The 15,759-nt window shown below is 43.5% G+C and overlaps 1 protein-coding gene across 2 annotated transcripts in view; it reads left to right on the forward strand.

Annotated features, from left to right (window-relative positions):
* ARHGAP8 (Rho GTPase activating protein 8) overlaps positions 1 to 15,759 on the forward strand; it is a 111,292-nt gene that overhangs the window by 17,851 nt on the left and 77,682 nt on the right. For both annotated transcript variants that reach the window (XM_034783836.1, XM_034783847.1), the window contains exons 2-3: positions 1,856 to 1,969; positions 10,400 to 10,540. In XM_034783836.1, the coding sequence (XP_034639727.1) occupies positions 1,933 to 1,969; positions 10,400 to 10,540 (178 nt within the window). In that variant the 5' untranslated portion in view covers positions 1,856 to 1,932. The remainder of the gene's footprint in view (positions 1 to 1,855; positions 1,970 to 10,399; positions 10,541 to 15,759) is intronic.

Here is a 15,759-nt window from a genome sequence, read left to right on the forward strand (position 1 = left end):
TTTCCAGTTGCTGTTTAGCATACCAAACACCAATTATTTTAAATTATTTTATTTTATATTTTGTAAAAAAAATATTAAACCCTAATTTAAAATAATGTAAAAATAAAATTAAAAAATAAAATATTTCAAAACTGAAACAAAATCTCTTGATTCACCCAAAATAATAAAAAAAAAATTAACAGAAAATCTCAAAATTTTGACATATTATGATTTAGAACATTTTTTTCCTCTGAAATGTCAGAATTTTTCATGGAATGGAAATTCAACATTTCAGCTGCCCTAGTTTAACCCTCTTTGGGAGCCCTTTTATAATCATCTGTGTTGGATATGCAGTGAATTTGTGTGTCCTGATCTACCTTGCTCTTTAATGAACATAACTGAAGAGGTGGGACCAGATTCAGCCCTGCTGTAAGCAGTACAACTTCATTAACTGCTGTGGGGTAACGCCATAGCTGACTTTGGCCAGCAGTGGTTATGTTTTCATAAATATCAAATATATGTAACAAAATAGCTCAGGCATATGAAGGAAGAAGGTGAGAGTGCTAACATTCGACACATCTGTCCAAAGACTAGTCATAAGAAGGGCTTTTGAATATGTCGTTCAAGTGTACCATTAAAATTTTATGTATGACCATTCTAACGATGTGGGTCGCAGTTCAGCAAAGCATGTAAGTATGTGTTCAAAATAGGAATTACTTGTGCTTAAAGATGAGCACATGCTTAAGTGCTTTGCTGAAATGAACTTCTACTTCATTGGGAATACTAGTAATATCTCAGTTCTCTATGGATTTTTTAAAAACCTATTTCTAGTGTATTCTTAAAAAGGGAAGAAAAAAATCCAGAACCTTTTTGGGCTGTGGGAGCTACATGATGTAGCAGTAAGGAGCAGGGGAATTGACAAGGAAATCTAAATGGTTTGTGTGCTTGTTTGCACACCCAGTGCTGAAGATGATCTTCCATATTATAGCATTGCTGACATTTAAGCTTGGGGGAAGGTTTGGGTGTACTCATGTGCACTTTTTCTTCAGCCAGCTATAAATTTACCGGTGTTCTTTTTAATTCTATAAAGAAAATAACTACAGAATCATGATGCTATTTTTAAAAATGAAAACAAAGGAAGAGTTTGAAAAGCTTGATCTTTTTCTGGCCTCCCTGCCAATTTGAGCCCAGATTTTCAATTTAAGAGAGTATTGTAGTTAATGGAGAAGGAATTTGGGAGACAGGACTTCCAAATCCCATTCCCAATTCCTGACACAGAGTAGTTGTGTTGACCTTGGGTGAGTCACTTAATATCTCTGTGCCTCAGTAAAATATCTGAGGTGCTGTGTAGCTTCAGTATTTAGTGTTGTTATGTCTACCTGAAGTTTTCATGATTTTGTTTGATATGGAATCAATTTTGTCAAATTAGAATTATTGCTGTAGCAGAACAAAATAAAGATGGCGACTGTGAATGAGTATAGACTTTACTTTCTCCTGGAAATGACAGATAGCTGTGAGATGAATAAAAGGAATTATGTAGCCCAAGAAGAGATTACTGACAATTCTTTAATTCTGATGGCTGTAGTCACAATATATATTAAATATGTATTTTGAAGAAGGAAAATATCCAAAATAAATCATTCTATAGATCGTCTTTGCTGAAAATCCTGTTACTACACCTTCCATTACCTTGACTGCTAAGTCAAAACCTATTATAATCCTCTTTATTGTAACAACATTTCTACCAAATAAAAATGATTTGGTTCCAATAACCCAATCATAATCATATAATAGGATTTTTTTCTTTAGTCGTACACAATGTAAACAAAAGCTGAAGGCTTTTTCACAGTGATGGTAACTGTTTATGTTTTTCTAGGGTTGATTGAGAACCAAGAGGCATCAAATCCAGCAAATATCGGTCAGCAAGAATTAGGCTTGTTCCTAATAGAAAACATGTCTGAAATTGATTTTGAGGAATTAGCCGAAATAGGTAAATATTTTTTATTGCACTTCAAATAATATCTTTGTAGAATTACAGATGATTTAATAGAGCGTCTTCACTAAGTGAGAAACTTCACAGGCATTTTGTAATACTATTTTGAGCAATCCAATATGAGTTATAGCCACTGTACTGATGTGTACCCTATTAAAGCCATTAGGGTTGAAGGTTAGTTTAATACATGCAACTTTTATGAATTATTGGTATATGTTCCCAGTGCAATTCTAGACTATCGGCATATCACCATCATCACATATTGTGGCACAAATGGGAGTCATTACTCCAAAGAGACAAGTATTGAATGTGCATAGAGATTGCGGTATTGCATGTTATCTCCGAATATGTTAGAAGAACAGAGCAATATGACCCTGGTTTTACGGGGCTCATCAGTTTGAAAAATCAGTGTTTAAAAAAAAACAACCCAAACCTCAGTTCTGAGAATGCCAGACTGAACCTTGGGGGAGGAACCTTTTACAATCTATATTTTACTCTATCTTTCCTACCCTGTCCCATATTATCACTTTGATTTCCCAGTCATCATGTATTTCTACAACAGCTGGCTCCCATTTTCGTCCTGGTGACTGAGCCAAAATCCAGTTAAGTCAATGGAAATTAGAATCCCATTGATCTCAGTAGTCTGTGGATCAGGCCTTCCCTTTTCCCTCATAGCCAGGGTTAACAGCAGTAACTGCCAGCAGGAACTGAAGCAGGGTGATGAACAGTAGTTGGGTTGTTCTCAGTTTGGAATAATGAGCATTTTTTACTATGAGACATCCTCCCTCCTACCTTTGCCAAAAATTAAAAAATGGTTAATAAGGAATTATTTCAATCAATTCAAGGTAGCTAGTCTCAAAAAAGTTCCTGATTTATAGTAGGGCGTCTTTAATCACTGCAGGTAACTACAGTACAAATGAATACACATGTTTGCTTTACATCTGCAGTTCTTTACCATGTGAGTCTAAACCAGTCAGAGTTAATTATAAATTTTTACACTTGAGATTGCCTATGTACAGTACAAAATAAGCTTAAGAGTGGCAGAGTGTTTATGAAACTTTGGTTTAAATTTCTGGGTCTTTTATGTTAAAAAGTATATTGTATATTTAAGTTAATATAGCCTTTTGTATATCAATTGATTCTGGTGAACTCAATGTTTGTAAGCACATTTGTTTACTAAACAACTTCCCCTGTTCTACCCCATGATATTAATATGTTAACTCTTTCTGTCCCTGCCCCGCTTTATTGTTTTTTGTTTGTTTACTAAGGTTGATTATACTGTGCAGAAACTTAAAATTCATAAGCAAAACTGAACACTGTTGTCCTTGTTCTGATTTTTAATATGATTCAAAGTTGGGGTTTTTTTTATTGGTGGTTGGTTGTATTTTAAAAAAAAATCATGTCTGGGTTGTGTTTTTGTTATCCATTATTTCCCAACTAGCTCTCGGGGCATAAGTGTTCTGTCCTTACAGCCACAGCATCCAGCTGTTCAGAGTGGTATATTTTTGCCTTTGTAGTTCATCATTTTTAAAAGGTAGGGAAGTATACATTTGTAGGCAATGTTATGAATTTTATCCTTACATGTGTGCAGAGGTAACAAATAGGTTATTTTGATAGGTACATCTTTTTTCTAAGACTAAAAGTGCCACTATTTTATTTTCTATGGATTTTTTTTTTTTTTTTTTTATTGAGAGAGTTCAGGGAGAAGGTCATGATATTTAAACAAAACCAAACACACATGCATACCCGTACAAACCCAGGCCCAGCCATGAGTGTAATTATTTTTCATGTTTTTTAAATGCATTTTTGTTACAAAGCCATGTTACAAGGCAAAATGAAACAAAACAAAAAAAAAAAACCCACAATCCTAATATGTTCCTGTTTAAAGGGTAATCTGATAGATCTTGGAAAATTGTGCAATGGAAAATAAAACAAATTATGTAGAAAGAGTATTTTCTGCACAGTTATTAGTTATTTGCACATAAATCTGATTGGAATAAATACCTTATATACTCTGTTTTCCCATATGTATTTCGGGTAGAGGTCAAGTTATATGAAATACATAGGTGTTCAGAATGCAAAATGTTGTTGTTGAAACACCCAAAAAGTGGAGTTAATAATGTTCCTCTTCGAGTGATGGTCCCTATTGTATGCCACTGAGGGGTACGCATGCAAACCATCCGTCCAAAGTTGGAGAATTTGAAAGTAATGTCCGTTGGTCCGTGCATGTGCCCTGCCTCACCTTGTGCTTCCGTCCGAGGCGATAAAGGGTGGGGCGGATCCATCCACCAGGCATACAGACCCGATGGTAGAATAAGAACTTTTTAGCTTGATCCCAGCTGTTCTGCCAGGACGAGCAGGGCTCCTCTCTTCCTCTCCTGACAACACGGTGGCTGCATCAGTCAGATCAATTCTCTGCCAGATCAATTCAGACAGTTGCAGGAGTTAAGGAGAGTCGAGGGGAAACTCCAGATCTCTGCAGAAGAGATCCAAGATTCCCAGCACAAGCGTCTGGATATCCTTCGCCAGTGAGAATAGCATTGCTGATTAGCAAAGCCATACTGGACGCTGCCAGAACAGTATGGCACACCCCAGCCACCTGCACAGCTACTCCCAAAGGAGTGAAAAAATGCTACTGTGTTCCTGCCAAAGACTCCAAATTTCTTTTCTCACCCCCACCCCCAAATTCCCTTGTAGTCCAGGCTACTACAGAAAGATCTAAACAACAACACCCTCAATCTACAGCTAAAGAAGGGAAGTGCTTAGATCTTCTGGGTTGTAAAGTATTCTCATCTTCCAGCTTGCAATTGAGAATCGCAAACTATCAGGCATTGTCAGCCAAATATGATTTCCTGAATTACAGCAAATTCAAGGAAGTGGGACAGAAGGAGATAGGGGAGACTATCACTGAGTTGCAGCAGGCAGGGGTCATTAAGCCAGTGGTATTTCTTTGTAACAGCCCGGTGTGGCGGGTCTGGATAAATGACAGTAGACTACCGGGCCCTGAACAGGGAGGTGCCCCCACGGCCGCTATTCCTGATGTTGTGATTTTAATTGAGGCCATCGGGCGGACCGAGGGGGAATGGTATGCCATTATTGATCTGGCCAACGCCTTTTTCTCAGTTCCCATTGCTGAAGAGGCACAAGCCCAATTTGCCTTCACCTGGGGCAGTACACTTTCACTCGATTACCACAGAGATCTGTCCACAGTTCCACGTTGTGCCATGGGTTGGTGGCGGATGACCTCCAGATATTTACCCCTGAAGAATCAGTGGTATTCACCACTATATTGATGATTTGATGATTCAGGGCATTGACCATAATCATAGACTATCAAGGTTGGAAAGGACCTCAGGAGGTCATCTAGTCCAACCCCCTGCTCAAAGCAGGACCAATCCCCAGACAGATTTTTGCCCCAGATCCCTAAATGGCCCCCTCGAGGATTGAACTCACAACCCTGGGTTTAGCAGGCCAATGCTCAAACCACTGAGCTTGGAGTGAACCTTGCAGGCGCTCACCACTCACATGCAGGCCGGGGGGGGGGGGTGTTAATCCCAACAAAGTACAGCCCACCAGCTGATGCGTGAAATTCCTTGGGATCATGTGGCATGGGGCGCAGTGCCACATCCCTCATTCTGTTGTAGACCAAATTGCCCAGCTTTCAGCCAAGGTTGAGGCGCAGCGAGTGATCGAGTTGTTTGGTTACTAGCGTAACCACATCCCACACCTCGCTTTGCTTTTAAAGACCCTTTATAATGTCACTAGGAAAAAGACCCCATTCGATTGGGGCAAATCCCAGCAGTGTGCATTTGAGGAGGCTAAAGCTGCCATCCAGATCGCAATGCCCTTGGGCCCCTATGATCCTCATAGCCCCTTTCACCTGGAGGTGTCAGTGCTGGAGGATTACGCCTCTTGGAGTCTGTGGCAAAAATTGTTGGGTGCCCGCAATAAGCGTCCCCTCAGATTTTGGTCTTGTAAACTCCCTGAAGCGGCCAGCCAGTATACTCTGTTCGAAAAGCAGCTTTTGGTTTGCTATTGGGCCTGGATTGAAACTGAGCACCTGACTGAGGGGCAGACTGTGGGTTTTACAGCCCAAAATCCCCATTATGAATTGGATTTTGGAACCCAACACTGGAAATCGAGTGGGGAGGGCACAACAGAGCTCTATTGTGAAGTGGAAGTGGTATATTAATGACCGTGCCGGCGCAGGACCCCATGGTACTAATAAGCTTCATGAACAGTTGGTGCAGCCCCAGGAGGAGTACGAGGCCCCCACTGCAGTCCAGCCCCCGCCTGAAGCCCCCACTGTGCAATGGGGTGCCTCATTTGATAGTTTGAGCGCTGCAAGTGGCCCAACGCCTGGTTTACTGATGGCTTGGCCAGGTATGTTCGTAATATGCAGCGCTAGAGAGCTGTTGCCTTAAATCCTGTTCGCCAGTTGCACGAGACTACCGAATGACAGGGAGCCTCCAGCCAATATGCTGAGCTTTATGTTGTGCTGCTGGCGGTGAGGTGGGCGCTTGCCCTTGGGGACCCTGAGGTATGCCTGTACACTGACTCTTGGACAGGGGCTCAGGGACTGGCCACCTGGATGGGCCACTCGAGAGCCCAGGATTGGACCGTCCATGGCAAGCCTGTGTGAGGCGCCCCTATTTGGCAGGAATTGTATTCCTCTGCGCAGGACCTTTTGATTTATGTGTTTCATGTAGATGCCCACCAGAATCGTACCCAAGAGCATCGTTGGAATGCTGCCACGGACCAACTGGCCCACATAGCCGAGTGTACAGTGGCCCCTGCCAATGAGATGGAGGCTCTTTCCCTCTTGGCTTCCTGGATACACACGCACTCAGGGCACTTGGGCCAGGAGGGGGCGTACCATTGGGCACAGGCCCAAGGTATACCCGCCTCACATGTAGCCCTAAAAACAGCTAAAGCTGTTTGTAAGATTTGCCAGATTGTTAAGCCCTTACAGGTGGAAGCCGGCTCCCCTGGACAGGTGCCACGGGGAGACCAGCCTCCTCAAATTGGCAAGTCGATTATGTTTCCCACCGTGGTCAATATGGCCACCGGCTATGGAGAGGTCTGGCCGGCATCCCATGCTGACCAGTGGAATACAATCACCTGCGGGCATTTGCGACGGAGTGCTGCCAACGACACGTGGGTTTATGACAGTAGCCGGGGTGGTGTGTGTGTGTGTTGTCGTTTCACGCGGTAGTCTGGGAAGATGGGGAGTGCAGTGAGCCCCCCGATGGAGCACTGCCGCTGCAACGTCACCCATGTAGTTGACCGCACCATAGGTGTGGTGTACTGGAGCACCACGAGAAATGCTTACGAGCAGTGGCTTGAATTCAGACCCTGGAATGTTTCTCTGGAGCTCGGGGTTACCTTTGCTGAGTTGGAATATTTTTTGCAGCAATACCCTATGGTTTCTCAGGTGCTGGTAGAGCGTGGCGCAGCACTCACACGAACCCAGGTAAGAATGTTGTATGATCATGGCTCCCATGTCTGGATAGCGAAGGCTGAGTCGGAGCTAACTGTTCATCATTGGTGGGATGTATTTAAGGGATGGTCCCCTAAGGCCACGGCTGCCCTAAATTTAATGTTACATCCCACTGTTGTTGTTTTTGTAGTGATGGAGGGGCTGCTCTGTATTGTGGGTTTCCCTCTGTTGTTCTGTTCGACGGATGGCACAGTGGGTGTGAGTGCTCATGGCATACCATGAAGCTGTGTATGGCCCCCCCATCAGCATAGCTCTGCCAGGAAACAAGGGGTGGAGTGTTGGGGCTGACCGCAAGTTACCTTGGCCTGTTATAGGATGGTCCGGGTGGAGCTAGTAGTGAACTGGCTTTGATCGGCCGGCCTGGCTTGCAGCCACTCCGACTGGATAAACAGGTGAAGAGATAAGCAGGGCCCAAGAGTGTTAAGTGTGGGAATAGAAAGCAGTAGTGTTTCTTGCCAGAGCCTGTTTGTGGATGTATACACCCCCTGAGAAAGAGATGATGATAAAAACGGCTATGAGAATTGCTTCAGATGAACAGTCTCACCTGCGGACCTTGGCCTTGTGGGTGCCCAGGAATCCCCACACTGGAGCAGCGCCTGCTACGAGTCCTCAAGGACAAGGTGATGTTACCAAGCCAAGTGGAAACACTTCTCATCTTGGGCTCAACACAAAGGAGTCTTACCAGAATCAGTGGGGATCCCCCTCATCCTAGACTACAGTCTCTCCTTAAAGTCATCAGGTCTTGCCCTCAGTTCTTTGAGAGTCCACCTGGCAGCAGTTAGCGAGTTCAACCCTCCAGTGGAAGGTTACTCTGTCATTATGCATCTGCTTACCACTAGGTTTTGGAAAGGCCTCATCAGAACCTCCCCACCTGTCCAAATGATCACACTCCAGTGGGACCTGAATCTAGTTTCTCTGTTAACAACGCCATCCTTTGAGCTGTTAGCTTCATGCTCCATATCCCTCCTTTCTATGAATGTTGTCTTCCTGGTTGCAATTACTTCTGTGAGATGGGTCGGCAAACTCAAGGGTCTGATGACAGACCTGCCTTTCATGGTGTTCCACAAGGATTAAGTCTCTTTACGTCTACATCTCAAATTTGTACCAAAGGTGGTCTCCCAGTTTCACATCAATCAAACCATCTACTTACCTGTTTTCTTTCCGAAACCACATGCTTCTGCAGAGGAATGTCAACTCCATTCCCTTGATGTATGGTGAGCTCTTGCTTTCTACCTACAGAGAGCAAAGCCAATCAGGAAGTTTCCTTGACTACTGGTGGCAGTAGCAGAGAGACTCAAGGGGCAAGCCATCTCCACCCAAAGAATTCCAAATGGATTTCTGGTTGCTTTAAACTCTGCTACCAACTATCAGACCTACCTCCTACAGGGGTGCAGGCTTACTCCTCGAGAGCTCAGGCTTGAACCACAGCCTCCCTTCAGGACATTCCACTTGTAGACGTATCTAGAGCAGTCATGTGGAGTTCGGTGCACACCTTTTGCAGCACACTACACCTAAGTGCAGGACTCAGCAGCGGACACCTCCTTTGACACGACAGTTCTCCTCACAACCATTCCATCCTTATCCTCGCACCCTTTTCCAATTTAGGTACTGTTTGTCAATCACCCTCAGTGGAATAGTCACTTGACCATCACTCAAAGAAGAAAAGGAGGTAACTTACCTGTAACTGGAGGTTCCTCAAGAGGTGTGGGTCCCTATCTGTATTCCACTTCCTGCCCACCTTCCCCTCTGCTGCAGATTGGTCAATTCAGATTACAGAAGGAACTGAAGATGCAGTCTGTCCACCCTGCCCTTTATTGCCTCGGACAGAAGCACAAGGCAAACCAGGGCACATGCACAAACCAATGGACACTACTTTCAAATTCTCCAACTCTGGACGCCTGGTGTACATGTGTAACCCTCAGTGGGATACAGATAGGGACCACACATATCAAAGAACCTCCAGTTATAGGCAAGTAACCTCCTCTTCTTGATAATATTACTAACGTCATCTTAATATAACTTGTATGATAAAGAAACAGCTGACAAACAGTGAGTGATATGCTTTGGGAGAGGAATAATGTGTCTCTTGAAATATCAGCCTTTCTTAATTTAAGCCATCAGGTCACTTGCATGTTAGTATATCAATTATAATTTTACTCTAGTATCTTTCTCAGAATCATTCTTTTGAACAGTATTGAAATATTAATGGCTGTAACTTTGCATTCAGCTCACAATGTGTTTGATCTAGGTATTTGTTTTCCCACACCAAGGCCTGTGCATGCTTGGGATCATCTCTTTTTAAGTATCACACTTGTTTTTGGTGAAATGTCATGTCATGTCCATGTACAGTAAAGGCCATATCTACCTTTCACTGAAAAGAGTCCAGTCCAGTGTCCACTCAAGTAAATGGAAAGACTCCCATTGATTTCACTGCATTTTGCATCAGGCCCTTAGTGCTTTTCTTAGGCTGTCTATCCCACTGTGTCCCCCAATGCATTTAAGATTTCAGACAGTGATTTTTCTGTCTCAAAGAGCTTACGATCCAAGTATAAAACAAGATATGACAGACAGACAGGGGAAGCGTAAGGAAACAGTGAGACAACATTGGTTGTTATGACAAGCAGTGATCACAGCATAAGAACTGCCTAACCATTGTCAAGTTTTTGTGGGCATCGTAGCCAAGAAGAACTTAAAGGAAGGCAATGAAAGAGCTTTGCTGCAGATGTTTATGGGGAGCTCCTCCCATGTATGCAGCCCAGCATAGGAGAAAGTATGAAGGTGCTTCTTTGAAAAAGTAATAAATGAGTGAGTGAAGAAAGCTGGCATCATTGTGAGGATGGAGGGTGGATCTCAATTTCACAATATTGTATGCGAGATAGAAGATTTTTTTAGTAGTTGATTTTATAAATTCTTGCTTACTGCTTTAGAATTACAGAAAGATGAGGCAGAACATGCAATAATGGAAAAGCGAAAGACTTCCTTCACACCAGCAGCATGTGAAGACACTGAACTAAGCATTGATCATCCATACTACGATGTTGCGAGGCATGGCATTGTGCAGCTAGCAGGTATATTTATAAAAATGAAAATGCATGACATTTCCTAGATTTAGCAGATGTTACTCTGCACCTTAGTATATTGTTTCATATTACACTATTTAAAGTGATACATGGGAATAGTGTAGATACTTTGGACCCCTATCCAGAAAAGAATGTAAACATATGCTTAACTTCAGACATGTTGCTAGAGTTTAAGTACACGCTTCAGTGCTTTGCCAGTTCAGGACCATCGGCCCCAAATTCAGGTTTGGTTTTGTTTAAAAACAAATGTACAAGACCTAAATATGAATAGATGTATTTGTTTATAGTCAGTGAAAAGTTGTTTTGTTTTTCATTTCCTGTATATTCTGAAGCCAGACACATGATCATTCTGCTAGCCCAAAAGAAACAGAAAAAAACAACTGAGCAGTCTAAAATGTTAGTCTAAAATGAATGAAATGCAAAATGTAAACTATCAGTGTAAATGGTGAAAATGTACATTTATCACCTGACTTTCAAAGGGGAAGTCACTGGGAGCTGCAAGTACTTCACACCTTTGAAAATCAGGTCATTAGATTTTAAAAAATTCTAGTTTTAATACCGTATAGCATTTTATTAGTGACAGGTAAGCACATCTTTAAAATGTTTATCTTGATAGTGTCCCTTGTGGGTTTTTTTCCTTTGATTTGTTTTTAGCACTATTTTAACTTGCAACACAACAGTAATGTGTAAGCCTGAGCTTATGAGTAACCTTGACATTTTTGCACCTCAACTACAAAGCCTAGCATTTTTTTACAAAATGAAATAATAACTAATAGTATTTCCCACTTGTCACCCTGATGAATCCCAAAATTCTTTACAAACTTAAAGCACATTTTTTTGCACCTTTTACTTGCATAGGGCTAGGTCATGAATTTCCTGAATAAGGATGAATTTAAGCATATCCTTAAATGCTTTCCTGAATCTAGGCCATAGATGGCAGTCTGAGTCATTAGTACTTGATGAGTTGATTTACACTGGTTTCAGAGTAACAGCCGTGTTAGTCTGTATCCGCAAAAAGAAGAACAGGAGTACTTGTGGCACCTTAGAGACTAACAAATTTATTAGAGCATAAGCTTTCGTGGACTACAGCCCACTTCTTCGGATGCATATAGAATGGAACATATATTGAGGAGATATATATACACACATACAGAGAGCATAAACAGGTGGGAGTTGTCTTACCAACTCTGAGAGGCCAATTAATTAAGAGGAAAAAAAAAAAAAAAAAAAAAAACTTTTGAAGTGATAATCAAGCTAGGCCAGTACAGACAGTTTGATAATAGGTGTGAGAGTACTTACAAGGGGAGATAGAGTCAATGTTTGTAATGGCTCAGCCATTCCCAGTCCTTATTCAAACCGGAGTTGATTGTGTCTAGTTTGCATATCAATTCTAGCTCTGCAGTCTCTCTTTGGAGTCTGTTTTTGAAGTTTTTCTGTTGTAATATAGCCACCCGCAGGTCTGTCACTGAATGACCAGACAGGTTAAAGTGTTCTCCCACTGGTATTTGAGTATTTTGATTCCTGATGTCAGATTTGTGTCCATTAATTCTTTTGCGTAGAGACTGTCCGGTTTGGCCAATGTACATGGCAGAGGGGCATTGCTGGCACATGATGGCATATATCACATTGGTAGATGTGCAGGTGAACGAGCCCCTGATGGTATGGCTGATGTGATTAGGTCCTATGATGATGTCACTTGAATAGATATGTGGACAGAGTTGGCATCGGGGTTTGTTACAAGGATAGGTTCCTGGGTTAGTGGTTTTGTTCAGTGATGTGTGGTTGCTGGTGAGTATTTGCTTTAGGTTGGGGGGTTGTCTGTAAGCGAGGACAGGTCTGTCTCCCAAGATCTGTGAGAGTAAAGGATCATCTTTCAGGATAGCTTGTAGATCTCTGATGATGCGCTGGAGAGGTTTTAGTTGGGGGCTGAAGGTGACAGCTAGTGGTGCTCTCTAACACCACATTCTACAGGCCATTATCCTCTGATCCCACTGAGGATTACCTAAAGAAACTACACCATCTGCTAAAAAAACTCCCTGACATAGCACAGGAACAAATCCGTACAGACACATGCCTAGAACCCCGACCAGGGGTATTCTATTTGCTACCCAAGATCCATAAACCTGGATATCCTGGACGCCCCATCATCTCAGGCATTGGCACCCTAACATCAGGCTTGTCTGGTTATGTAGACTCTGTCCTAAGACCCTACGCTACCAGCACTCCCAGCTATCTTCGAGACACCACTGACTTCCTGAGGAAACTACAATCCATCGGTGATCTTCCAGAAAACACCATCCTGGCCACTATGGACGTAGAAGCCCTCTACACCAATATTCCACACAAAGATGGACTACAAGCTATCAGGAACAGTATCCCTGATAATGTCACAGCTAACCTGGTGGCTGAACTTTGTGATTTTGTCCTCACCCACAACTATTTCACATTTGGGGACAATATATACCTTCAAGTCAGCGGCACTGCTATGGGTACCCGCATGGCCCCACAATATGCCAACATTTTTATGGCTGACTTAGAACAACGCTTCCTTAGCTCTCGTCCCCTAACGCCCCTACTCTACTTGCGCTACATTGATGACATCTTCATCATCTGGACCCATGGAAAAGAAGCCCTTGAGGAATTTCACCATGATTTCAATAATTTCCATCCCACCATCAACCTCAGCCTAGATCAATCCACACAAGCGGTCCATTTCCTGGACACTACTGTGCTAATAAGCGATGGTCACATCAATACCACCCTATACCGGAAACCTACTGACCGCTACGCTTACCTACATGCCTCCAGCTTCCATCCAGGACACACCACACGATCCATTGTCTACAGCCAAGCTCTAAGATATAACCGCATTTGCTCCAATCCCTCGGATAGAGACAAGCACCTACAAGATCTCTATCAAGCATTCTTAAAACTACAATACCCACCTGCTGAAGTGAAAAAACAGATTGACAGAGCCAGACGAGTACCCAGAAGTCACCTCCTACAAGACAGGCCCAACAAAGAAAATAACAGAACACCACTAGCTGTCACCTTCAGCCCCCAACTAAAACCTCTCCAGCGCATCATCAGAGATCTACAACCTATCCTGAAAGATGATCCTTTACTCTCACAGATCTTGGGAGACAGACCTGTCCTCGCTTACAGACAACCCCCCAACCTAAAGCAAATACTCACCAGCAACCACACATCACTGAACAAAACCACTAACCCAGGAACCTATCCTTGTAACAAACCCCGATGCCAACTCTGTCCACATATCTATTCAAGTGACATCATCATAGGACCTAATCACATCAGCCATACCATCAGGGGCTCGTTCACCTGCACATCTACCAATGTGATATATGCCATCATGTGCCAGCAATGCCCCTCTGCCATGTACATTGGCCAAACCGGACAGTCTCTACGCAAAAGAATTAATGGACACAAATCTGACATCAGGAATCAAAATACTCAAATACCAGTGGGAGAACACTTTAACCTGTCTGGTCATTCAGTGACAGACCTGCGGGTGGCTATATTACAACAGAAAAACTTCAAAAACAGACTCCAAAGAGAGACTGCAGAGCTAGAATTGATATGCAAACTAGACACAATCAACTCCGGTTTGAATAAGGACTGGGAATGGCTGAGCCATTACAAACATTGACTCTATCTCCCCTTGTAAGTACTCTCACACCTATTATCAAACTGTCTGTACTGGCCTAGCTTGATTATCACTTCAAAAGTTTTTTTTTTTTTTTTTTTTTTTCCTCTTAATTAATTGGCCTCTCAGAGTTGGTAAGACAACTCCCACCTGTTTATGCTCTCTGTATGTGTGTATATATATCTCCTCAATATATGTTCCATTCTATATGCATCCGAAGAAGTGGGCTGTAGTCCACCAAAGCTTATGCTCTAATAAATTTGTTAGTCTCTAAGGTGCCACAAGTACTCCTGTTCTTCTTTTTGATTTACACTGGAGATCTTGAAGTATTAGATGAGCCAATTCACTCTGATATGGCCAGACCCAGAGATGTCTGGGTTGACACACTTGAAGGAGATGGGAATTTCACCATTGACTTCTATGGGGCCATGATGTTACCCATAATATTTGTTGAAGATATATGTATATTTTCAGGTAAAACGAATTTACCTCAGCTGCACCACAAACTTGATACACAAAGTAAGAGTTAAACCCATGGCTAAGAGAGTACAAGATTCAAACTCTATTAGGGTTGCCAACTTTCTAATTGCACAAACCTGAACACCCTTGCCACACCTCCTGCCCTCCCCTTCCTGAGGCCCCACCTTCCTTCCATTGCTCGCTCTTCCCCCACCCTCACTCACTTCCACTGGGCTGGGGCAGGGGGTTGGGGTGCAGGAGGGAGTGAGGGCTCTGGCTGGAGGGGGGGCAGGCTCTGGAGTGGGGCCAGGGATGAGAGGTTTGGGATGCAGGAGGGAGCTCTGGGGTAGGGTTGGGGATGAAGGGATTGGGATGTAGGAGGGGGCTCAGGGCTGGGGCAGGGGGTTGGGATGTGGGCTCTGGGAGGGAGTTTGGGTGCAGGAGGGAGTTGCTACCTGGGGCAGCTGGGCGTCGCTTACCTTGGGCAGCTCCCAGAAGCAGCCAGCATGTCCGGCTCCTAGGCAGAGGGGCCAGGTGGTTCTGCACGCTGCCCGTGCCTGCAGGCACTGCCACCACAACTCCTATTCACCATGTTCCAAGCCAATGGGAGCTACTGAGTCAGCGCTTGGGGCAGGGGCAGGACACGGAGACCCCTGGCCTCCCCTGTGCCTAGGAGCTGGACATGCCAGACTCTTCCGGGAGCTGCGCAGAGCCAGGGCAGGTAGGGAGCTTGCCTTAGCCCCACTGCACCACCAACCGGACTTTGGTGGTCTATTAAAATCTCCTGGATTGCTTTCAATAGCCACCAGGAGATCAAGGCTGATTCTGGTAGAATCCTGGCCAATCCAGGATGGTTGGCAACCCTAAACTCTATTGACTGAGCAAGATACTAGTCTGACAGAACAAAAGTACTTTAGGATGTTTGTGTCAGGAGCTTGTCCCCTGACCACTCCTCTGGTTCTGCCGTCTGATTCTGCTTAGGCCACTAGGCCAGACTCCTGTTCACATCACTAGGTCACACCACCCACACCCCGGTGTGTGACAGAGAAAAATACCAAGACATCAAAGCTCTGCATGAAGT

This window comes from Trachemys scripta, chromosome 1 (assembly GCF_013100865.1).
Source record: "Trachemys scripta elegans isolate TJP31775 chromosome 1, CAS_Tse_1.0, whole genome shotgun sequence".
NCBI lineage: Eukaryota > Metazoa > Chordata > Testudines > Emydidae > Trachemys > Trachemys scripta.